Source organism: Canis lupus, chromosome 25 (assembly GCF_011100685.1).
Source record: "Canis lupus familiaris isolate Mischka breed German Shepherd chromosome 25, alternate assembly UU_Cfam_GSD_1.0, whole genome shotgun sequence".
NCBI classification, from domain to species: domain Eukaryota; kingdom Metazoa; phylum Chordata; class Mammalia; order Carnivora; family Canidae; genus Canis; species Canis lupus.
The window spans coordinates 51,506,740-51,530,216 of record NC_049246.1 but is presented as its reverse complement, the minus strand read 5'-3'; the positions used below and the strand labels follow the sequence as shown (position 1 = coordinate 51,530,216).

The following is a 23,477-nucleotide window of genomic DNA, read 5'->3' as shown; positions in this document are numbered from 1 at the left end:
TATATTTATAAAACGTTCCTCTTGGTAGCTTGTCCTGTTCCTGAGGTCTGTTGGTAACAGAACCACACCTGCTGTCCAATATTTGTTGTTTATACGGTGCATCTGTTTTCCTACCTTTTACTTATGTCTCTATATTTCATGGGGTCTTGCTTTTTTTGTCTAGTCAAAAATCTCCACATTTTAATTGGAGTTAGTCCATTTACATGTAACAGATATATTACTGATAGGGTAAGTTGTAAGACCACCATCCTGATTTGTTGTTTTTTCTTTCTTGTTTTTTTCCTTTACCATGTTCTCTTGGGTTAATTAAGTATTTTTAGCATTGTTTTATTTTTTCTTTTAACTCTTTTTCTATTAAAGTATAGTTGACATGCAATGTTACGGTGGTCTCAGGTGTACCATTTAGTGATTGGACAACTCTGTAAGCTCTTTATTACGCTGTGCTGCCCACACGTGCAGCTCCCACCTGTCCCCACGCGACCCCATCACCGGCTCGCCAACTGCTGTCCCCGTGCGGCGCGTCTCGACCCTGGGACGTGTGCTCAGTACCTGGAGGCTATAATTCCTGCTCCCCTTCACCCCTGTTGTCCATCCCCTTCCCTCTGCAACCACCAGCATGTCCTCTGTATTTATGGGTCTGATTCTTTTGTTCATCTGTTTTGTTTTTTTAGGTTCCACACACAAGTGAAATCCTGTGGTATTTGTCTTTCTCTACTTTCCTTAACATAATGTCTCTAGGTCCATCCATGTTGTTGCAAATGGCAAGATCTCCTTTTTTATGGCTGAGTGATATTTCTTCTGTTAGCTTCTTAGCTGTGTCTTTCTCATTTTTTTTTTTATTGGTTTCTTTGAAGCCAACAGTGTACACCCTAAACTTAACCAAAGTCTATTTATAATCTGTATGGCACCATCGCATCTCCCACTTCATGTTGATTTTGGATAATCTCCCTTACTTTACCGCTGACACTTTCCTGTTCCTGCTTCTCATATGTCGTGGCTTTCAGCTCTGTAACCCTGCAACCGTTTTTTCTCTGTATGTCACACCTGTAACATGTATATGTAAATACGTGTTTAAAGCATATACACACATACCATAAATCTTCACAGTATTGTAAGTTTTGTTTTATTTCTTAAGATTTTATTTATTTATTTATTTATTTATTTATTTATTTATTTATTTATTTATTTATTTATGAGAAATAGAAAGCAAGCACCAGTACAGAGGAGCAGAGGGAGAGGGAGAAAGACCGACGCTGACTCTCCACTGAATGCAGAGCCTGACACGGGGTCAGTCCACAACCATGAAATCACAACCTGAGCAGAAACCAAGAGTCAGACTCTTAACCAACTGAGCCACCCAGGCAGCCCATTACTTTTGCTTTAAATAATCATCTCATGTTCAGAGAAATTACAGAGAGGGGGAGAGTAATCACTTCTCCTAACCCACTTATTTTCTGTCTTGTGTTCTTTTCACTTTCCTGTAGACGAGGGTCTACATAATATCCCTTCATCCTGAAGCCCTGTGTTCACACCTTCTTTGCAGTATAGGTCTGCTGTCTGCAGTTCTCTTGGGATTATATCACTTTATGACTTTTTTTTAACTGTGGAGTAAAATACATATGACAGACTTCAACATCCTAACCATTTTTAAGGGTACAGAGTAGGGGTATTAAGTATTTTTGTACAGTGTGCAGCCGGCACCACCATCCATCACCAGAACACTTGCATCCTATAAAACTAAAAGCTCCATGCCCATTAAGTAGCAATTCCCCACTCTCTCTTCCCGCGCCCCGGAACCCTCCCTTCCTACTTTGTGTCCACCTGGATCTGTCTACAGACCGTAAGTGGAATCACACACTACTTGCCTTTTAGTGACTGGTTTATTTCACGCAGTATAATGTCCTCGGGATTCATCCATGTTGTAGAACATTGTGGAATTTCCATCGTTTTTAGGGCTGAGAGTAGTCTGTATAGTGTATGTATGTATTATGTTTTGATTATCCATCCATCCATCAGTAGACACAGTCGCCTCCATGTTTTGTCTCCCGTGAATAATGCCACCATTAACTTGGGTGGACAAATATATCTTCAAGACCCTGCTTTTCGGCATACCTGGGTGGCTCAGTGGTTTGGCGCCTGCCTTCGGCCCAGGGCATGATCCTGGGGTCCTGGGATCGAGTCTCACATCGGGCTCCCTGTATGGAGCCAGCTTCTCCCTCTGCCTGTGTCTCTGCCTCTCTCTGTGTCTCTCAGGAATAAATAAATAAAACCTTTAAAAAAAAAAAAAAAAAAGACCCTTCCGGTTCTTGTGTGTACCTGCAGATGGACTTTCTACACCGTAGAGTAGTTTGTTGTTAATTTTTAGGGGCACTGCCATACTCTTTCCCCCAGCGGCTGTGCCAGTGCATTCCTGCCGGCTGTGCAGGAGGGCTCCGGTTCCTCCGTGTCGTCACCACACCAGCTGTTTTCTGGATGTGGTACAGCAGCCAGAGTTCTGTTATCTTGGACTCCCTTATCAGATACATGACTCCCAAATATTTTCTTTCTTTTTGTGAGCTGCTTTTTTACTGTTTACAGTATCTTTTGATGCATCAGAGTTTTTTTTTTTTTTTTTTTTAAGATTTTATTTATTTATTCATGAGAGACACAGAGAGACACAGGCAGAAGGAGAAGGAGGCTCCCTGCAGGGAGCCCGACGTGGGACTTGATCCCGGGTCTCCAGGATCACGCCCTGAGCCGAAGGCAGACACTCAACCACTCAGCCACCCAGGCGTCCTGATACATCAAAGTTTTAATTTTCATGAATTACAATTTGGTTTTTTTTCTGTTGTTGGCTGTATATTTGGCGTCACGTCCAAGAAACCTTTGCCAACTTGAGCATTGTGAAGTGTTTGCACTATTCTCTTCAAAGAGTTCTGTGGTTTTAGCTCTCACATTTAAGTCTCTGACTCATGGGAGTTACTTTTGGTGTGTGGTGATAGCATCCACCTTCGTCCTTTTGCATGCGGATGTCCAGTTTTCCCAGTGCCATTTGTTGAAAAGATTCTCCTCTCTCCACTGAATGGTCTTGGCAGCTTTGTTGAAAATCACTTGGGCAACCCAGGGGACTCAGCGGTTTAGCACCGCCTTCAGCCCAGGGCGTGATCCTGGAGTCCGAGGATCGAGTCCCACGTCGGGCTCCCTGCGTGGAGCCTGCTTCTCCCTCTGCCTGTGTCTCTGCCTCTCTCTCTCTCTCTCTCTCTCTCTCTGTGTGTGTGTGTGTGTGTGTCTCGTGAATATATAAATAAAAATCTTAAAAAAAAAAAAAAGAAAGAAAGAAAATCACTTAACTACATATGTGAGAGTTGATTTCTGGGTTCTCTACTCTGTTCCATCAGCCTATATGTCTGTCTTTATGCCAGGGCCATACAGCTGTGAAATCAAGAAGTGTGTGTCCTTCAGCTTTGTTCTTTTTCATTTGTTTGTTTTGGGGGGGCAGTTCTCTCTCAGTCTCTCTCTCTTTTTTTGGGGGGGGTCTCTTGAGATTCCATGTGAATCTTGGCATGGTATTTTCTGTTTCTACAAAACATACAGGGATTTTGATAGGGATGTCATTAATTCTGTACATGTTTGGGCAGTATTGATATCTTACTGATCTTAAGTTTTCTAATCCATGAGCGTTGGATGTGTTTCCATTTATTTGTGCTTTGTGGTTGTTGTTGTTTGGTTGTTGTGGGCTGTCCCTGTGCCCAGAAGCCACCTGAGATGTAAACAGATCTTCTTGGGTGTTTTTCTGACCCTCTCCCTGGGCATGTGCACTCCCTTTCTAATTTCCCCATGTTGTTTGTCCTAGTGTCTGATGTCTGGTTCCTCAAAGAGAGAAGAGTTAAAATGAAGTGGGGTGAAGGGATGCGGCCCTTCAGATCTCCTGTGAGTCCCTTGAGCTGGAGGGACAGGGTCCTTGCTGCCCCCTCTGGCCCCACAGTCTGCTCCAGAAATACCTACACAGCTGCCTGCCTCCCGGCTACTGGACAGGCCAGGGCAGGTGCGCCCCAGCAGGGAGACCAATTCTGGGGGCTTCCTACTCGACCATCTTCACCGAGTCCTCCATCACTCCCAGCTTTGAAGGATATTTTTACCATAAGTAAAATTCTGGGTCAACAGGTATTAGTTTTTAAAGTAATTTCTTTATCTTGTTAAATTGTCTTCTGACTTCGTTGAATTGAAAAGTCAACTAGAATTCATGCCCTGTACATTATTTGTCTTTTTTTCCTAGTGGGTTTTTTTTTTTTTTTTTAATCTTTGAGAGAAAGAGAGAGCATAAGTGGAGGGTGGGGCAGAGGGAGCAGCAAGACACCCTGCTGAGCGGGGAGCCCGACTGGACACGGGGCTCGACCCCAGGACCCCGGGATCACGACCTGAGCCAAGGGCAGACGCTGCACCGATGGAGCCACCAGCTGCCCTTTCTCTAGTCATTTTTGAGATTTCTTTTTCTTTATCTTCCTGGGTGTGGGGTCCTTGTGTTTGTCCTGTGTGAGTCTCCTGAAATTCTTGGATCTGGGGTGGTGGTGGTGTCATATTTGGGGATTTTCTGCCACAGTTTCTCCAACTCTTTTTCTGCTCCGTTCTTACTCTTCCCGTCAGAACTGCTACTAAACAGATGGTAAGCTGTTTAATGCCGTCCCGTGTGTCCCCAAGACTCTGTTCATTTTTCTTCAGTCTCTTTTGTCTACATTAGTCAAATTAGGTATTTTAAAGATTTTTGTTTTTAATCTCTGTGCCCATGACAGGGCTCAGACTCACAGCCCTGAGATTAAGAGTCACACGCTCCACCAACTGAACCAGGCGCCCCCAATTTGGATATTTTTTTGACCTGTTTTCAAATTCACGGAGCCTTTCTTCTGTCTCCAGTTTGCTGTTAACCTATTGAGTGAATATTTCTTCTTTCTATTGTGCCTTTTCTCAAAATGATCCTTCGTCCGAGTTTCCTCTCAGTGCCTCCTCTCCTCCCACACCGGCAGCCACCTGTCCTTGTCACCCGGAGGAGTAGGGCGGGGGTTTGGTTGCCGGCGTGGCACAGGTGTGTGTCCGAAGCTGTGGGGCAGCCTCTGGCCCTGGACCCCGTGGGTGACCCCTTCGCCCGTTCAGGGATGCGGACATGGAAGCAGCCTGCGTGCGCCCTGACGGATGAGTGGACAGAGCAAGTGTGTGTGTGTGCGTGCACGCGTCTATGCACATGCTCACGGAATATTATTCAGCCATTAAAAAAAAAAGAATTAAACCCTGCGGGGATTATACTAGGTGAAGTAAGTCAGAGAGAGAGAAGTACTTCATGGTTTCATTTATAGGTGGAACTTTTTTTTTTTTTTTTAATTTTTATTTACGATAGGCACGCAGTGAGAGAGAGAGAGAGAGGCAGAGACACAGGCAGAGGGAGAAGCAGGCTCCATGCACCGGGAGCCTGATGTGGGATTCGATCCCGGGTCTCCAGGATCGCGCCCTGGGCCAAAGGCAGGCGCCAAACCGCTGCGCCACCCAGGGATCCCGGAACTTTTTTTAAAATACAGAGTAGGGGGCAGCCCCGGTGGCACAGTGGTTTAGCGCCGCCTGCAGCCCAGGGCGCGATCCTGGAGACCCGGGATTGAGACCCACATCGGGCTCCCGGTGCATGGAGCCTGCTTCTCCCTCTGCCTGTGTCTCTGCCTCTCTCTCTCTCTCTCTGTGTGTGTGTCTCTATGAATAAATAAATAAAATCTTTTAAAAAATTAATAAATAAATAAACACAGAGTAAGTAGGATGGTGTTGCCTGGGGCAGGGGGATGGCAGGTCGTAGGGCAGAGGGCACAGATGTCTGGGTGTAGGGGGAGCCTGTCGTGGGGGCGGAAGGGACAGTGTGCTGTCTGCAGTTAACGCCGTGTCGTGTACTTAAAATCAGCTAAGAGAGGAGAGGCGGTCAGGCCCCGCTCACGGGAGGGAACGGCGGTGGCGGGGCCAGCTAGTGGGCACGCGAGCGCCAGCCTGTACATGCATGGGTGCCGTGTCGGCCCTCGGGAAGGCGGTGCGCACCCAGCCCGGTCCTGGTTGCGGTGCCTGGCGGCGAGCCACCACCCGTGACGACGGGCCCAGAGGCCACTGGCACGCTGGGAGCCCAGGGCCACCGGGCTCAGCCGTCCGCCCCCCGCGGGGCGCGCTGGCCACTCTGGCCCTTCGTCTCTGTTTAGGGCCTGAAACCCTTTGTTTCGTGGTCAGAGCATCTTCCCCCCAGATTTCCTTTTCCATCATTTCTCTACTGAATGAAACAAGATAAAAAAGCACTTCGAGTCCGCTCCACAGTCTGCTGCCGTGGGGCCGGCGTGGGCGGAGAATGCGTCTGTCTGGCGGGACCTTCCCTGCCCGCGGGTGCGCGTGGCCTTGCCTGCCACTCCCTGGCCCCCCGGAAGCTCGGAGGCTGGCAGGGCCTCAGCCCCACGTCCCTGAGGGCCCGCGGGCTGCCAGGAGCAGACTCGCCCAAGGCGCCAGGCGGCCGGCACCCACTGGGAAGCTCGCTCGTGCCTCCCACTGGAGGACACGGCGCGTGACACCCCGAGGGACGGCAACCGAGGGGCCCGCCGGGTGACAGGAGGGCGGGGTGGCCGCGGCTGCCCGGTGTCCCTGCGGCGGGGTGGGTGCTCCCGGCTCCCCGTCCTTCCCAGGCCCCGGTGGCCTCGGGGCGCACCCAGCCCACGTCCCGCCTCTTGCTCGCCCCTCGTTCCTGGGCCCTGAGCCGGGGGCTGGGGGGCCGGCGAGCCCTGCCCTGCAGGAGCAGCGTGCCTGTCGCCGGGGCCCCGCACCACCTCGTGGCCCCTGGAAAGTGACCCAAACGTAAAAGCCTTTGTTTGTAGGTGAAATTCCAGAAAAAAATAATGTAGTTGAAAGATGCTCCCGTGGCGTGAGGGTGCTTCCCTGGCACAGGAAGTGTCCCCGAGCGTCCATGTGTCTGTCTTGGCCCCGGGCCCTCTGCTGTCCCCTCGCTGCCCCGTGCTCTCCTGGCTTCCCGCCCAGCGGCTCGTCGGCGTGCCGCCCACTGTCCCTTACTCACCGCGGCGTGCGGGCCGCGTCCTCGGGCAGTGGTAACCGGGTGTCCTGACTGTGGGACCTCCGGGACCTCGGGCGGCCCTGCCTCTGCGCCAGGGTATGCGGTCCCCGCGCTGCGCCCGGGCCAGAGGCGCCCCAGGACTCCGTGTCTGCCCCCTGCCCTGAGGCCACATGGTTTTGTGGTGTGTGTGTGGGGGAGGTGTTTATCAGTTTTATTATTTTCATTTTGCTTTTTTGTCTTACATGACTCTGTTTTCAACGATGAGAAAACAAAACACTTTGCTTCTTACAAGTAAATACACGTGTTTTATGTCGTTTTCTTCGCATGAGTCAGATTTCTCACCAACAACACTTGGAAATCTTCCCTCACACTGAACACATCAGTAAATGCCTTTTCTAGAAAAGCAGGAGTGTCCGTCTTTAGGAGGCTCCCTTTGCCTAAGCAGGAGCCCGAGAGCCTTGTCAAAACCTAGACCCACGCAGCTCCTGTCACGGATTTTCAATCAAAATCAAAGAACTGAGATTCTGCAGGTCACGGGAGGGTGAGTGCACAGTGTGTGCAAACCAGTGTTGGACTTTGAACGTGGGGGACATATTTTCTTAAGATTTTATTTATTTATTCATGAGAGACACACAGAGAGAGGCAGAGACACGGGAGAAGCAGGCTCCCTGCAGGAGCCCGACGCGGGACTCGATCCCGGGACCCCGGGTCATGCCCTGGGCTGAAGGCAGATGCTCCACCGCTGAGCCCCCCGGGTGTCTTAGGGGAGATATTTTCAAAAACATGATTATGACTTCGGGCCCTTCCATGAGCCCTTCTCTCTGTGTGTGTCTCTCATGAATAAATAAATAAAAATCTTTAAAAAAAATAAAGAGGTCTATTGTTTTTTAAAGATTTTTTTTATTCACAAGAGACACACAGAGAGAGGCAGAGACACAGGCAGAGGGAGAAGCAGGCTCCCCGCGGGGAACCCGATGCAGGACTCGATCCCGGGACCCCGGGGTCTCGCCCGGAGCCCAAGGCAGATGCTCACCTGCTGAGCCCCCGGGCACCCCTTGCCTTTGGTTTTGAAGAGTATTTCACCGCAGCGCGAGTCCTTGGGGTGACAGTCCCGTCAGTGACTGAGGTGCCGCCCTTCTGTGGGGAAGCCCGTGTGGCTGGCGGGTCCCTGCCCTCCCCGGCGCCCAGGCGTCCGTGTGGCGTGTCCGGGGCAAGCAGCCAGCGTCGCTCGGATAGAACGTGGGGCTGCTGCTCCGTCCTCGCCATGTCCCGGGATCTGCGGGGCGCGTCGCCTCCGGGGCCCTGCGCCCCCAGCCGCGTCTGGCCTGGGAGTCTTCCTTCCCGGCACGGAATTCCCGTTGGAGCGTCTCCGGCCGCCGCAGTCCTCGCCGGAGCCCTCCGTCCCGCGCCGGGGCCTGTGGCGTTGGCACACCCACCGCAGGCGCCCTCCCCGGCACCTGTGCGCCTTGCTCTCGCCTCCTGGCCTCAGTTGGGGTTTTTCTGTCTGTTTTTCTCGGATCCTCGACGCCATGTGTGAAGAGCGTGGACGACGGCGCGGCCGTCGCTCGGGCAGAGCCCTGTCTGCAGGCTGAGCTGCCCTGAAGCTGGCCGTTGCTGCCTGGCTGCCCGTCATGGTCCCGGGGGGACGTCGGGGCTGTTCCCTGGCCTCCCAGCCTCTTGGCCCCACTGCTGTCCCCTTGCTGTCCAGGCGGCCGCTCGTGGCCACACGTGCCTCCTTGTCCCCGGGACCTCTGTCCTGGCTGCGGGGCTGGTTCCTTGGGCCTTTAAATGGACGTTGTGAGATGTGGCCCCCCTGGTTTTCTGCGCCAGACGGCCAGTAGCCGGGTGCTTGGCTGTGGCCTGGAGGAGGACAGCCTCATCCGCCCTGGACCCCAGCGCGTCCCGCACACTGGCCCCTTGGTGGCCGGTGGCTTGTGTCCCGGCTGCCTCGGCCTCTGTGGCCGGCGCTCCAGGAGGACGGGACTTCCCACCGGCCACCGTGCTCCTTCTGACACGTCGGTGCTTCCGGAGGGGCTCACGCCGAGTCCCCAAGGACATGGGCGACGTCCGGTCAGGCTGTCAGCGCGTGAGGGCGAGGGCGAGGGGGCCGAGCGCGGGAGGTCAGCTTCCGCCTGAAAGGAAGTGGCCGGCTTGTCAGTGAGTCGAGACGAGCCCGAGGCCGGGGCGCCTGCTGGACGCCTGCGGATGGCGGCCGTGGGCTCAGCGTCCGCCGCCCCGGCGGGGCCACCGCACGGCCACAGGCCTCAGCGTCCGCCGCCCCGGCGGGGCCACCGCACGGCCACAGGCCACAGGCCTCTGACAACGGATGCGGCAGGTCGCAGCCTGTACCGAACCCTCGGTCCGGGGCGGGGCCGCCCTCGGAAGATAAAACTAAGGCGTTTGTTTGTTTTGTTCCGCTCAGATCACCCGAAAATTCAGGCTGAATTCCGAAGGCAAACTTGAACAGACCGTCTCCATGGCGACCACCACCCAGCCCATGACTCAGCATCTCCACATCACCTACAAGAGGGTGACCCCGTGACCCCGAGTGTGTCGTGACCCTTCGGCTTTGTAGACGCCCGCCGCAGGTGCGGGCGGGCCGCGGGCTCGTGGGTCCCAGAGTCGCCATGGGTCCCTGTAACGGCGTAGGAAAACCAAATAAAAGGCCTTTATTTTTATGACTGAGCATTTCGAATATTATCACTTGTGTAGACTGCGTTTCTTTCATCTGCCGGTGAGTACCCGTTTTCCAGCCTTTTCTGTAAAAAAATTAAGGAGTGACTCTCCTTTTTCTGCTGGCAGCTTTCACAAGATCTAAAGTATTTATGAGCCTCCCTGGAGGAGCCAGCCATAAGCTGCCGACGAACGTGGGACAGAAAGGGTCACGCTCGCTTCACAGTTTGTGAAGCTGACGGTCTCGGGCCGTGTCCACACGGATGAAGGGCGTCCCCAAGGCCAGAGGCGGTGTGAGCGGGTCCTCGCCCACGCCCCGCAGCCCACGGCCCTGCAGCAGAACGCGGCCCGTCTCCCAGAGGCGCGCGAACCCTCCTGCCGTCACCACCCCCCTGGTTTCCCTCTAGCAGCTCCTCCTCGTCTGTTCTCCCTTCTATTTGCTGCCATATTTTTAAACAAATCCCAAGCATTTATCCCCAACGGCTTGTAAAAACAAAGCCGCTTTCTTCTTCCCAACACAGCAGCAGGTCTGGAGCCACACGGGGAACGTGGACGCTGCAGCGGGGTGAAGCCGCGGGGCAGCTGCAGCCACCCCCGCCCACCCGGGGCTTGGGGACCCACAGCATTACAGGGCTGGGGTCGCCAGGGCCAAGTCCCCTGCAGCTGGGATCCCCAGGGAACAGCATGGTGGGTGGATGCTCCTGGGCAGCCCCGCCTGCGGGCGGCAAGCACGGCTCTGGCTCCCTGTCTGCACCCCGGACCCCACGGCCTCCCGGACGCCGTCCCGCGGGGCAGCGCAGTTCTCTGGGGCTGCGGCCCGGGTCCGCTCAGGAGGGGCGAGGGGTGCAGGCCGCTGCCAGGTCGAGGCCGAGCCTCGGGGCCGCTTCGCCCTCGGCCTGGAGGCAGCAGAGCCCCCGCGGCTAGGATTTCCGCAGGTGGGCCTGGGGGGAAACGGGCCTCTGCGCTCGCAGCCCAGGGGTCCGGGAGGGCAGCACCCAGAGCCCGGGGCAGGCAGCAGATGCCCGGCGCGACCACCTGGCCGCCGCCTCCCGGGAGGCTCGTGGGGAAGCGGTCCCGTCCCGGCTGGGTGCTGGGGGGTCCATCCTGGCGCTGTCCCGTCTGCTCCCTGCGGACGCTCTTCTGGGGGCCTCCCCAGCGCCTGTCGCGCCCCAGGAGCCTCGCGGGTCCGCCGGCCGCCCTTCACTGTTGCTAAAATGAAGGGGCCCCGCGGCGGGAATGTGGTTTCCTCAGCACCCACAGGGACGGTGCCTCCACGTTGTCCCCTCCCCATGGCTGAGGGCTGGTCCGTGCCACAGCCCGGGGCCCGTCTGAGCAGGGGGTGGCGCCCCAGGTGCGGGGACGGGCAGCGGAGAGCCATGAATTTCCTACAGCCGGTGCGTCAGGAAGGGGGTGGGGAGCGCCCCTCATACTGTGCGCGCCCGGCTCGTTCAGCCGCTGCAGTGTGGCCCCGGGGTAGGGTGGGTGTGGCCCCCAGACTACGGCCCCGCGCTCTCGGGGAGCCAGGCGACCCCGTCACCTGGCTGCATGGACCGACATTCTCGTCCTGTGGCCGGGGGGGGGGCGCTCATCAGAGACAGGGGGGCCTACAGAGGCCCCCAGAGACCCCCACGGAGACCCCGCACAGCCAAGGGCCGGGCCTCCTCTCACGGTGCTTAAAGCCAGGCCCCGAGATCAGGAGTGATGTGCTGTACCGGCAAAGCCAGCCGGGCGCCCCCGACCCTGGTCACATCAGCATTTGGGGACAAGTGCCCACAGGAGTCCCCGTCATGTGCAGCCGTGGGCCCTGGAACCACTTCCAGCAGGAAGCTGGCAGGAAAGAGCCGGCCTTCAATCGTTCCTTGGTCTGCGCCCTGCTGTCCCCGGACACGCCACTAGGCCAGGGCGGCGGCCCTCCTGGGTGGGTGGCCCCCGCGTGCGGCCCGACCGGGAACGGCTCCACACCTACCGTGGCTGTGCCACCCGGCCGTGGCCCTTCCCTCACCGCGTAGCCTGGGAGCCCCTTCTGTGCTCAGACACAAGACACGATGCATCCGCGCCATTTCCAGCTCACATCTTGGGATCACAGAAGGTTTGACTTAAATTCTTTGATTTTAACTCTTCTGAGATGATAAGCCTTGGTTCTTCGCAAGACTAATGTCATTTGCTTTATCCTACAGATACCTGCAGTGTTTGCAGGATGATCAGACTGGGGTTAACAGCAGGACCACGCCTGAAGTTTGCAGTTTTTTCCTCTTTTTTTTGCACCTTTCCCAGCAAAGAGATAAGTCAAAATATAATGTAATGGGGGCAGCCCCCGTGGTGCAGTGGTTTAGCACCACCTTCAGCCCTGGGCATGACCCTGGGGTCCCAGGATCGAGTCACACATCGGGCTCCCTGCATGGAGCCTGCTTCTCCCTCTGCCTGTTTCTGCCTCTCTCTGTCTCTCATGAATAAATAAAATCTAAAAAAAAGTTTAAAAAAATAGATTCTGTAGGCTTAAAGATTTCAATGTAAACTTAAAAATTGTAAAAATAAAAAATATATATATATAGTATAACGGGAATAATTCGTTTTCCCGGGTGCTCATCTCACCGACCTGACCTACATGCTCGTTTCTTTACTTAAACTCCCACAAATCAAGGGTTCTCGTGTTGGCTTTGCTTATGTGAAACCTCCCATGTGACTCCGTCAAAACTGTAAAATCAGGCCGACTTTGCTGGGCCGCGGGGGGGTGGGGGGCGCAGATGGTGCACTGGGCAGGTCCCCTCGTGCCGCACACCTGGCGCTTCCGGTCCCCGGCTGCTCAGATGATGTCACGATGACCCACCTGGCGTCCGGGGCTCTGCCGGCGGGGGCGGGGCAGGGGCCCGTCCTCACCGACCGGCCGCTGTGGTCAGCACTGGGGCCTGCCAGCCTCCCGGGCGGGGAGACAGAACTGCCGCGTTGGGGTTTGCATTCCTCTTTTTTTCTTTTTCTCGTGGATTTTTGTAGCTGATGAGCTCTTTTGAATTAGGAACATTAATCCTGATATTCTTAATGTTCGGTTACAGCTTTTTTATTGAGGTACAATGCACTGTTACGACATAAAGTTCACCATTTTCACCATCATAAAGTGTGTAAGAGCTAGTGTACAGTCCAGTGGCTTTCGGTATGTTCACAGTGTTGTGCGACCGTCACCTGTGTCCCCCCCCAAACGCTGTCGCCCAGGAGACCCGTGACCCGCGAGGCTCAGCCAGGCCCAGCCTGGCGACCGCGCCTGTTCTGTCTCAAGTCAAAACATTTTCGAAAAATGTTGAATGTGATAAACATTTCGATCCAGTACGTGTTCTGTCTTTTATTGTGGCTGAACGATGAATCCTCCGCAGGAGTCCGGCCCACTCCCCGGCTACGGAGGACGGCCCCCACCGCGGGCGCGCCGCGGGGATCGCCCGGCCCGCGTCCGTGAGCGCAGTGACCGGCCGTCTGCCTGTACGTGTCAGCAGGCCGCCGCCGCGTCTGGCCGGGGCTCGCGTGGCCCAGCGCCCGGGCCCCCCTCACCTCCCCTTTCCAGGTTCTTCCTGGCTATTCTTTGCTTTTTTAAAAGAATCTCCTTCCATGAACTTTTATGATCAGTTTGTTTAGATCCAGAAAAACCCCACTGCGCTGAGTTTACAGGGAGGGCACTAAGTTTATAAACGGACTCAGGGAGAGTTGTCTTCGGGTTTCGGCTCCGGACCGTGGCGGTTCTGGCTTGTGCTCACGGCCCCGGGGCAGAAGGCGCCGAGTGTGTTGTCACCCAGGCTTGCACTCGTGCGGGTGGTGCACCGACCCATGTCGTCCCTGCTGGTGAGGGCACGGGGTGGCGGGGGGCCAGGAGCTGATGACAGCCTGGTGGTCGGGGTCCCTGCTGGGCTGTGAGGCTGGGTGCGAGGGCAGGACCCCGATGCGTCACCCGGGAAGGGGCACGGCCCCGCACCCGACCCACCACGCCCCCGGCCTGAGCGGGGCAGCCCAGGAAGGGAGTGGGAACTGCGGTCGGCACAGAACCTGCCTCCCGCCCTGCAGGCTCGAGCGTGACGTGCGTGTGGCCGTGAGGCAGCAGGCCCTGGGGGGACGCCGGGCCACGTCTGTGCTTGTGCTCGTCCTGGGGGATGGCGTGCCGTCCCGGCCCTGGCAGTGCCCAGGACAGGCCCAGGCAGCGGACATGACCCTAGCGGGACCCGCACACACCAACCTGGTTCGGGTGCGTGCGTTGCCGGCCTGTCCCTGCCACACAGGGACCCGCCGGGAGGGGACACGTTGCCCCGCCAGAGCGGATTAAGCAGCTGGTGTGTGGGCCCCGTGTGCTGCGGGCGAGCTCGCTGAGATCCCACAGCTCCTGCCGCCCGGGCCAGGCCAGCGTCCCCTTCTGCCCCGCGAGGCCCGAGCCCACTCCGCCCTGCCGTGGGCGCTTCCCGGAGGGGCCCCGGGCATGCGGGGGTGGGGGGGATGCCTGGTGTTCCCCACGCCCTGCCCTTTGGACCCGGGAGAAACCTTGACTTCTGGCTCCAGGAACGGGACAAGCGGTTCCGAAGGCCGGGGCCTGGGGACGTGGGCTCAGGGCAGGGCCTCCAGCCCCGAGGTGGGGCCCCGACGGCCGGCGCACTCCCAGGCCGGGCGAGGAGGCCGAGGCCGTGCGCGGGGCCCCGGGCTCGGGGGGCCTGGCTTCAGCCCGAGCGCGCTCCGGCCGCTCATCTCTCTGGCAGCAGCACGAGGAAGGCGGCCTTCAGGAAGCGGCCGAAGCTGCAGAGCGCGGCCACCAGCCAGTGCGAGCGGAAGCCGGGCTCCGTGCTCACCACACACTTGAGGACGTCGGTCTGGAGGGGAGAGGGTGGGTTAGAGACGAGTGGGGGCCGCCGAGGCCTTAGGGGAGGTCCCCGTGGGGCAGCCCAACCCGGGAGGACAGGGAGGACGGGGAGCCCGAGGCGGCCGCGGGCCCGGCAGGAGAGAAGCCCGCTGTGCCCGTGTCCCCGCAGCCACCTGCTCCTGCCCCCGGGGCTGCAGACGCCCCCGCAGCCCCCGCCTGGGGAGCACCATGGCGCACTGCCCCCCAGAACGGGTGGGACCGGCTCCCCACAAGCCCGAGCAGCAGGCCCAGTTCTTTCTCCTGCTGGGAATGAAATCTGCCCTGCGCTCTGGACCTCGACCGCGGAGCCCACTGGCGTCCATAGCAGAGGCCGCGCGGCAGGCAGGAGGCAGCGGCGTCGGGTCTGTGCTGAGGACTGGCCGCAGCCCGGGTCCCGGGGGCAGCCCCGGCCCGAGCTCCAGCGCCCTCGGCCGCCACCCATAGGGGTGAGCTCTCCTGTGGGGGCTGCGCCCGAGGCCCGGCCGGGGTGGGCGGGCGACTGCGGGCTCGGAGGCCGTGGTGGGGGCGCCCGGCGCGGGGCCTGGGCAGTGACGGGCGATCCCTCCCGGGCAGCTCCTGCCCCGCGGGGCCTGGGCTCGGGGGAGCGGAGGGCAGGTCGGCAGGGAGCCGGGCAGTGCGAGCAGCCGAGCCCCAGCACCCCCCCGCAGCAGCGCACCCCCCCGCACCCCTCACCCATCCTCCGCGCCTCCGCAGCCAGGGCGCCAGGGTCTTGCGCACGAACTCCCCGAGGCAGTCGACGAGCGCGTGGACCAGGGCGGGCTGGGCCTGCCGCACACAGTCCACCGCCAGCCCTGCGGCCACGGAGTACAGCGACACCACCTTGCCCCATGTGATGCCTGCGGGGAGACAGACGGACGCTGGTCAGCGGGGCCACAGCAAGGGCCTGGGGCCCGGCCACCTCCCCCTGCGCCCACTCCGCCTCCCCTCGGCCCCCCTGCCCCCCACCCCCGGTGGTTCTCAGCGGCGATCTCCAAGCCCCCGACACACAGCCGCGCGCCGGGCCAGCCCTGCCCTGCCCGGCGGCCACTGGAGGACGCGAGGGGACAGCGAGAACCCTCAGCAGGAAGGGGGCTGAGGCCGGGGCTGCGGGGACCCATAGGACACCGCACGCACGCACAGGAGGGGCCCCACGGAGCGCCCGCCCCTGGCCCGGCCCTTCTCCTCGAGCCCAGACCCGGGTGCAGCCCCTGGGGGGAGGGCGCGGGCGCGGGGACCCATCACACGCCAGCGAGAACAGAAACCGTCCAGAAGTGTGCAGGGGGTGTCCGCGCACCCAGGGGAGAGGATGCAGGGGCAGCACCGCAGGAAGGGATGGGACACCTGCCACCGCGCGGGGAGCACGGAGCCTGGGCCACGGCGCTCAACAGGCCACGTGGGCGCGTGGGCCCAGAACAGGAACCCAGGGTGACACGGGGGGCAGGGGTCGCGGGGGCTGGGTGAGGGGGTGTCCTTCCAGGGTGAGGAGACCGGGGTCGGTGGCCCAGGGGCCGCTGAACGGCGCGTTTCACGGTGCTTCACCGCGATGAAAGTTTCATCCCAATAAAAGAAAGACTGTAGAAGCCCCGGACCGCGTCCCTCCTGCGCCGGCCACTTCCCGACTCTTCCAAAATAAACCCAAGTTCTGGGGCACCCGCTGGCTCCGCCGGGGCGGCCCGTGACCCTCTCCACGCGCCACGCTGGGGCCGCAGCCTCCTTAGAGAGTGAAACCCCACCGGAGCCCCGGGCGCCTCGGGCCTGTCCACCACCTGGGTCCCCGAGCCCTCCAGGTGCCGTCCTGGTGGCCTGTCCCGGCCCCGCGCCAGGGGGCAGGTGAGCCCCAGGGGGCCGGGGCCCCGCGCTCTGCTCGCGTTGGGCAGGCGGCGGGTGGTTCGGCCTCCGTGGCCGCCCAGGGGGCGCTGCCCTGCGGCTGCGCCGTCCTTGTGCGGGGTCACCCCGGTGGCTGAGGCTCGACGGCATCCCAGGCGGTGCCTGGCCAGACGCTCGTCCTCCCCGGAGAACCGTCTCTTCTGATCCTTTGCTCATTTTTGGTATTGGTTTCTGAGACTTGTTTATCTTTTGTATTTTCTGATCTTTCTGCGGTAAAATATTTTGCTCTTGTAATAAAAAACAAAACAAAAAAGCCTCCTGCCAGCTTCCACTCAGGGAGGGGAAAATCCCTTCGTCCCCGAAGGGGGCTGAGCAGCCACAGGGTCACAGCTGCCACGAGCGGCACCGGCGGCGTCTCCCCCACGGGCACGGCCGCTCGGAGACGCCCCCAGACCCGGCCCGCGGCCCCCAAGACGCCCCGTCACCACCAGAGCCGGACTCAGGCCCAGCCTGCACCTCGGGGTGGGGAGCTGCCAGGAGGACGAGCGCGGGGCACCGCGTGGGGGTCGGCGTGTGCTCGGCCACCCGGGGGCCGCGGGGACGGGACCAAGGTCGGCAGATGCCACGTGGCTGGGCCGACGTGGGGCGGACGCGGGGCGCGGGGAGGCCTGGCAGCCGGGGGGGGGGGGGGGGGGGGGGGGGGGGGGAGTGGCTGGAGGCACTGCGCACGGAGGGGACGTTCTCTCCCGCCTCGATGAAGACCCCGACTTTAACCTAAGCCCCCAAGTGGACGGAGCGGCAGCAGCCTGTGCCCGCCCTGCCCCGGCCCTCCCCCATCTTCCCCTCCCCTTCCCCCTACCCAGGCCCTCCCCCATTCCCTCCCCCATCTGTCCCCTCCGCCCTCCCCCTGCGCCCTCCCCCTCCCCCACCCCCCCCCCCCCCCCCCAGCGCCTCTCTGAACCTCTCAGGCCTGTACCGCCCTGAGCAAGGCCAGGCAGCTGGGGGGTGCTGCATCGGTCCCCTCGGTGTGGGGTCCTGTCCCGTGCCCCGCCCGTCCCACCCCCCCAGGGGCCTCCCCCGCCCAGCAGGCCGCTGCGTTCTCACAGATAAGCCTTCCTTTTAAAGGCAGACCTCAGCTCCGGAGACAGACACAGGGCGGCCACCCACGCGCCAGCAGCGGCGGGGACAACGAGCCCCGGAGGCCTGAGGGTGGTCCTGGCCCACATGCCCTGCACCCCACCTGCTGCCCCCTCCCCTAGGCGCCGTCCCAGGTCACCCTCGCAGGGTCGCCTGGGACCCGGGTCACCACCCAGGACACGCTGGAGGAAACCGGGCCCCCCCACTGCCCACCAGGCACCCCCGTCACGGGGTCCTAGCCTTGCTGGCCTCTGCTAGGAGGTCAGTGCTGACCTGGCCGCGGCCTGGAGACGGCCGGAGGCTACAGCTGGCAGCCCCATGTCCCTGGCCATCCCGTGTCCCCAGCACACTGGCCATAGCTGAGGGAAGCCGGTCCCGTCAAGCGCGGCTCTGACCCTGCTTGTCCTCCCACCCAGGGGTCAGTGGAGCTTCCATGGGAAGGTGCTGGAGGTCAACACGGGCCCCCCCCCGGGGGCTGGGGTCTGCCTCCGATGGGCTGAGGCGGCTCCTCTAGTCCATCTCCTCTCCCCGGGGGGGTCTGGGGGGGCCTCCGGCAGACTACAGGCTCCCTGCAGGGGTGGGGACTGTGGCTCCCGCCCGGCCCGCACCCTCACGCCCTGCCCTGCTGCTGCCCTGGTCTCCTAGGGACAAGGACACCAAGGCCCAAGTCGGGCTGGCCGGCCACAGGCCCAGAGCTGCCTCCCGGAGGAGGGGGTGTGAGGCCTCCCTGCCCCCCCGGGGCCCTTCCAGGAAGCCCCAGCAGGAGGCTGGCCCGACGCCCATCGGGAACACTCCAGCTCTGCGGCCCTCAAGCTCTCCGCCCCTGAGGGCTGGGACTGGCCGTCCCCTCATCACAGGGTCCCCTGGCTCAGAGCAGCGCCGAGAGGCACGATCGCGGGCAGGGGGCGGGGCCAGCACCTGTTATACAAGGGGATACAGGACGTGCGTGTGCCAGGATGGGACACGAGGCCGCGGGTGGGGCGGTATGGTCTGTGGACCACAGAGAGGGGACAAGGAGGGGAACACGGGGACAGGACAAGGTTCAGGGGGATGAGTCAGCCTGGGGGCGGGTGTACACACAGGAGGAGCAGGAGCAGACGTCACCTGCTCCGAGGACACAGACGGGCCACCAGGGGGTTCCCAGGTGAGTGTGGGCCAGCCAGGGGGACAGGTGAGGCAGTCCTCCCCGGACGCTCCCCAGCAAGCCACTGCACCCGGGCTCCTGCCCTCAACGTCCTGCCCTGACGCGAGGTCCCCCCGAGATGAGCCTCTGACCCAACAGAATGGGGCCGAGTGAGTGACGCTGTAACGTCTGAGGTGACATCACAAGAGCCTAGCGGTGGCCACCCAGGCTGGGACACTGCTGCCCGGGACCTGCTGCCAGGTTCCCCCGGGGCCAGGACGTGCGGGACCCACTCAGGACAGCCTGGCCCCGCAGCCACCAGGCAGCAGCACCAACGGGCTACGTGGCACGTGCAGCCCAGCTCCGCCCAGTCCCCGCGCAAGAGGCCGGCCGGGTCCCCCCAGTCCGCAGAACCCGGGGTGCCGCACGTCACGGTCCGAGTCAGCCCAGGCTGCTCTGTGCTGGTGGCTCTGGGGCCGGAGGCGCAGGGCCAGGCCTACCTCCAGAGAAGATCTGAGATGCCACCGCCAGGAAGGCGTCAGTCACCACGCTCTCGGACTGCAGGGAGATGTTCAGCTGGCGCGCCACGTTGCGGTAGACGCTGGGCCGGATCAGCTCCAGCTCATCCCCTGGGCAGGCGCACGGTGGGGTCAGGGAGGCCCGGGCCTGCGTGACCCCAGCCCCGCCCCCCCGCCCCAGGCCTGGGGCCACCCACTGCTCAGGGTCCCGGCAGCACCCGGCACCCGACTGGCCTGACCCCTGACCCCTGACCCCGCTCAGCCTGTTGGATGCCCACCCCCGCTTGACCCCACCGTGGCCCGGGGACAAGAGCGAGTGGGCACACGGGCACCCCCGACCTGCCCCGCGGCCCGCCCCCCCCCCCCTACAAGCCAGCCCCCCGCCCCCACCCAGAGCCAAGCCAGCCGGGCCGGTGGGGCGGGATCCCTGGGACAAGCCGGGTCGTGCCTGACGGTGACTCACAGCCGCTGAGCGCTCGGGGCAGGCGGGCGGGGCAGCAGCCAGGGCCACGCGGGCAGGGGCCGTGCCAGCGCCCCCACGCAGGTGGGGCTGCCTTGGGGGGCGTCCTTGCTGGGCGCGGGCACCGCTGCGACCCAGGAGCGAAGGCCTCGCCCGGGGCCCCAGGCGCCGCCCAGACCCGGGCTCCCCGAGCCGCGTGGGCGTGTGTCGCGGCCCTGCCCGCTGCCCACTCGCCAAGGAATTCCACGCGCCTGGGCGCCGCCGCTGGTGCAGCCAAGCAAACGGAAGCGCCGTGGACCGGCGGGGCCGATGAGGGCGTCTGTGCCATCACGGGCCGGGCCGCATGCCACGCAGGCAGCCCGGGGTGGACGCGGAGCAGACCGGCCAGGCTGCGGGCGCAGGGGGGCATGGGAATTCCCAGGGCGGCCGTTCCCACGCAGACCTCGGGCCCGGGTGCCGGGGCACGCTGGGGGCACGGGGGCTCACGTGGAGGGCCAAGAGCAGAGTGCAGCAGGTGGGCATGTGCAGGAGGACTCGGGGGCCCGGGGGTCCCCCTCCTTGGCCACTGGCAGGGCTGAGTGCCAGCGACCGCAGAGCCAGGGCCGCCCCTGCTCCCCACGACCAGGCCCTAGGTGTCGGGGTGCCCGAGCAGGGCTCTCCAGACAAGTTTCAACAACAGGGACTCTGGCCTGGAACAGAGGCAGCGCCGGGCTGCTGCTCGCGGACTAGGACGCGGGGCGACTGGGCCCGGGCAGGACGTCCCGCTGGTCCCCGGGCGCCGGCGGCTCTTGGGACGCCATCCTCTCCAGGGCCCAGAAGGTCCCCCAGCATCACACCCACAGCCCAGCCGAGCACACGGCCGTCGGTGGCCGACCTCAGGGGAGTCCAGGCCCTCCGACCCCCTGGGGGTCCCCAGGCCCACCGGCCATCCGCACCTAGGAGCCTCTCCCCTCCCGAGGCCCTGGGGGTGAGCACCCCTCTCGGCGGGCTTCTGACGGCCGCCCCTGCCCTCCACCCCCTCCTGGGCAGCTGGGTCTACGCAGCCCTGCTCTCAGGGTCCACGCGAAACAGGAACATGGTCAGCCTGAGAGGCAGGGTGTCCCCCTTCACGGAGCCCCCCTCCAACCCTGCCCACACGCCATCGGGGCTCGTGTTTGCTCCCCACTGCCCACTCTGAACAACCTCAGCCCTGGGCCGGCGGGGGGGTCACCTACTCTGCGGGGCTGGCCCCACCCCTCTGAGGTCCAGACCCCCCAGAATGTGATAATGGTTACTGTGCTACGGGTGACCTCACTGCAACCAAGTACCCCCAGGCGTCCACACAGGCCAGCTGGGGTTCCGGCTGCCGCGACCGACCCTCGGCGAGCCCGTTTCCAACGCTAGCAGCCTCCAAGCAAGAAGCAGGCAGCGGGATTTCAGGCAGGAGACAGACTTTCCAAAACAAACATGGGGACACGTGGTCCCACAAAGGGTTCCTGTGCCCAGCTCAGTACAAGGGTCACTCGGGAGTCTAGCCTTCCGCCTGGAATCTGGGCCCCGCAGGCATCGCGGGGGCTGGGCCCGCGGGCAGGGGCCTGGGGGCAGGGAGGGGCGGGGGGTGCCCTGCAGGCTGACCCCAGCCCCGGCCCTCGCCCTCGCCCTCGCCCTCGCCCTCGCCCTCGCCCTCGCCCTCTCCCTCTCGGGGCCTCCCCGCACTCACCCAGGCGCAGCAGCACCGCGCACACCTCGGCCAGGCGGCCCCCGGGGGCGGGAGCGGCGCGCTCGGGCGCGGTCCAGGCCAGGCCGGCGCGCAGCAGCCGCGCGTGCACGAACTCCCGGCCCAGCGCCTTGGCCTGGGCCACCAGCTCCTTGTCGCTGGGCGAGCGGTCAAAGGCGTCCATGATCTCCGCGGCGAGGACCGAGGAGCGCCGCAGCACCTCCATGGCGGGGACGCGGGCCAGGGGCGCGGCACCTGCGGGCGGACAGGCTCAGCGGCCCGGCCCGGCTGGCGCTGGGGAGCCCGCCCCGGCAGGAGGGCGCCCCGGGGCGCGGGGAGGGGGCGCGGGGAGGGGGGAGCAGGGCGCGCGGGGAGGGGGCCCTGGGGCGCGGGGAGGCGCGCGGGGAGGGGGGCGCAGGGCGCGCGGGGAGGGCGCGGGGCGCGGGGAGGGCGCGGGGGGAGAGGGACGCAGGGCGCGCGGGGAGAGGGGCGCAGGGCGCGCGGGGAGGAGGCCCCGGGGCGCGGGGAGGGCGCGGGGCGGGGGGCGCAGGGCGCGGGGAGGGGGGCGCGGGGAGGGAGGAGCAGGGCGCGGGGCGGAAGGACCCTTGCCTTGGGGACCCCGGATCTTTAAAAATATGGTGTCACATCCGTTCGGGTCCCGAGTTAAATCGCAAAGCTCCCCGCGGCCGGGATCGGAGGGACCGCGGGGAGAGGGCGCGGGCTCTGGGGCCGCGTGCCCGCGCTCGAAGACGAGTGCGCGGCGGCGGAGGCGCGGGCGGGGGCCGGGCGAGGCCGGGGCCGGGGCCGGGGCCGGGGGCGGGGGCGGCCGGCCTTGCGCCCCAGGACGGGCCCGGTTCCCGCGCGGCGGCCCTGCTCACCTCTGCCGCGGCATTTCGCGGGCGCGGGGCCGGGAGGGGCGCTGGCCTCGGGTGTCCGTCCCGAGCGATGAGGACGCGCCCGCCCGTCGCCAGCCCGTGCGCCCGGGGCCCCGCGGAGTGCGCCGGCCTGTGCGCCCTGGGGCGGCGGCGAGGGGCGCGGGGCGCGGGGCGCGGGCTCCGCGGGCGGGAGGCGAGGCTTGGGGCTTCGCCTTCTAAGGAAAAGGCAGCCCCCGGGGCGGAGCCGCGGCCGAGCTTCCCGCCGCCTCCCCGCCCCGCTTAAGGAGGCCCGAGCGAGTTCCCGGCGCAGCTCCGGAGGCCACCGGCCGCCGCCGTCCCCGCGACCCCGGGCGTTGCCGCCTGGCGCCGGCCCGCAGCTCGCTGCGCTCATTGTTTCCTAGAGGTTCTTTACATAGTGTGGATGCGCGCCCGGGCCTGCCGCGGGCCTCCGAGGGGGGCCCCGACCCGGTCCTCCTGCAGGCGCTGCACAGAGCTCCTTGCAGTGGGGGGCGATCCTGAGTAAAGTCCAATTTATTTGTCGTTTCTCTTATGATTAGTGATTTTTCAGTAGGATAGTCTCCGTTTTCTTTTAGAAGCTTAAATGTTGGGGATCCCTGGGGGGCTCAGCGGTTGAGCATCTGCCTTCAGCCCAGGGCGTGATCCGAGGTCCTGGGATCGAGTCCCGCATCGGGCTCCCCGCAGGGAGCTGCTTCTCCTTCTGCCTGGGTCTCTGCCTCTGTGTGTGTGTTTCTCTCTCATGAATAAATAAATAAAAATCTTTTTAAAAAATAAAAGCTTAAATGTTTTCCCACTGACATTTAAATCTATGATGGGTCACCGTTCTTCTGAATAGTATCTGAGGCTCTCTCTCTCTCTCTGTAAAATATGTATTTTAATATGAATATCCAGTTGACCCCACATCATTTATTGTAAAAGACCATCATTTCCCCCCTCCAACCGGGAAAGAGCCTCCATCATAAAAAGTAACTGTATATGTGACCTGCTCTGGACTCTTCCATCTCAGTGGCCAATCCCTCTTTCCATGAACCAGCACACGGTTAACCAGCTGCTCTGATTCACATTCATGCAGGTTCTTCCCATGGGCACATAGAATGTTAATCAAAATAGGGGCGCCTGGGGGCGCCTGGGTGGCTCAGTCCCTTAAGCATCTGCCTCGGGCTCCAGTCATGAGCCCACAGTCCTGGGATCCACCTGCATGCGGCCCCCTGCTCCCGGCTCAGCCCACAGTC

General features: G+C 62.1%; 2 protein-coding genes across 4 annotated transcripts in view; one reads left to right on the top strand and one right to left on the bottom strand.

The window, feature by feature from the left end:
• THAP4 (THAP domain containing 4) overlaps nt 1–9,739 on the top strand; it is a 38,568-nt gene extending 28,829 nt beyond the window's left edge. For both annotated transcript variants that reach the window (XM_038574457.1, XM_038574458.1), the window contains one exon: nt 9,477–9,739. In XM_038574457.1, the coding sequence (XP_038430385.1) occupies nt 9,477–9,596 (120 nt within the window). In that variant the 3' untranslated portion in view covers nt 9,597–9,739. The remainder of the gene's footprint in view (nt 1–9,476) is intronic.
• Nucleotides 9,740–12,757: 3,018 nt separating this feature from the next.
• On the bottom strand, nt 12,758–22,361 carry BOK (BCL2 family apoptosis regulator BOK). Of its 2 annotated transcripts, none has more exons than XM_038574464.1 (5): nt 22,231–22,361; nt 21,356–21,607; nt 19,179–19,307; nt 15,285–15,448; nt 12,758–14,562 (listed from the first exon to the last, which is right to left on the bottom strand). In XM_038574464.1, exons 2-5 carry the CDS (start codon nt 21,576–21,578, stop codon nt 14,437–14,439), a joined length of 642 nt encoding a protein of 213 aa, XP_038430392.1. In that variant the 5' UTR covers nt 21,579–21,607; nt 22,231–22,361; the 3' UTR covers nt 12,758–14,436. The 2 variants fall into 2 exon arrangements, with proteins under 2 accessions (XP_038430392.1, XP_038430391.1); XM_038574463.1 differs by lacking the exon at nt 22,231–22,361 and adding an exon at nt 21,962–22,115.
• Nucleotides 22,362–23,477: the final 1,116 nt, after the last annotated feature.

Excerpts from the sequence above, each read along its gene's own strand:
- BOK (XM_038574464.1), bottom strand. The coding sequence starts at position 21,578 with ATGGAGGTGCTGCGGCGCTCCTCGGTCCTCGCCGCGGAGATCATGGAC. Across the intron at positions 19,308-21,355 it reads CGCGGTGCTGCTGCGCCTGG|GGGATGAGCTGGAGCTGATC; the intron begins GTGAGTGCGGGG and ends GCGCCTGCCCAG. Across the intron at positions 14,563-15,284 it reads TGCGGAGGCGCGGAGGATGG|ACCGACGTCCTCAAGTGTGT; the intron begins GTGAGGGGTGCG and ends TCTCCCCTCCAG.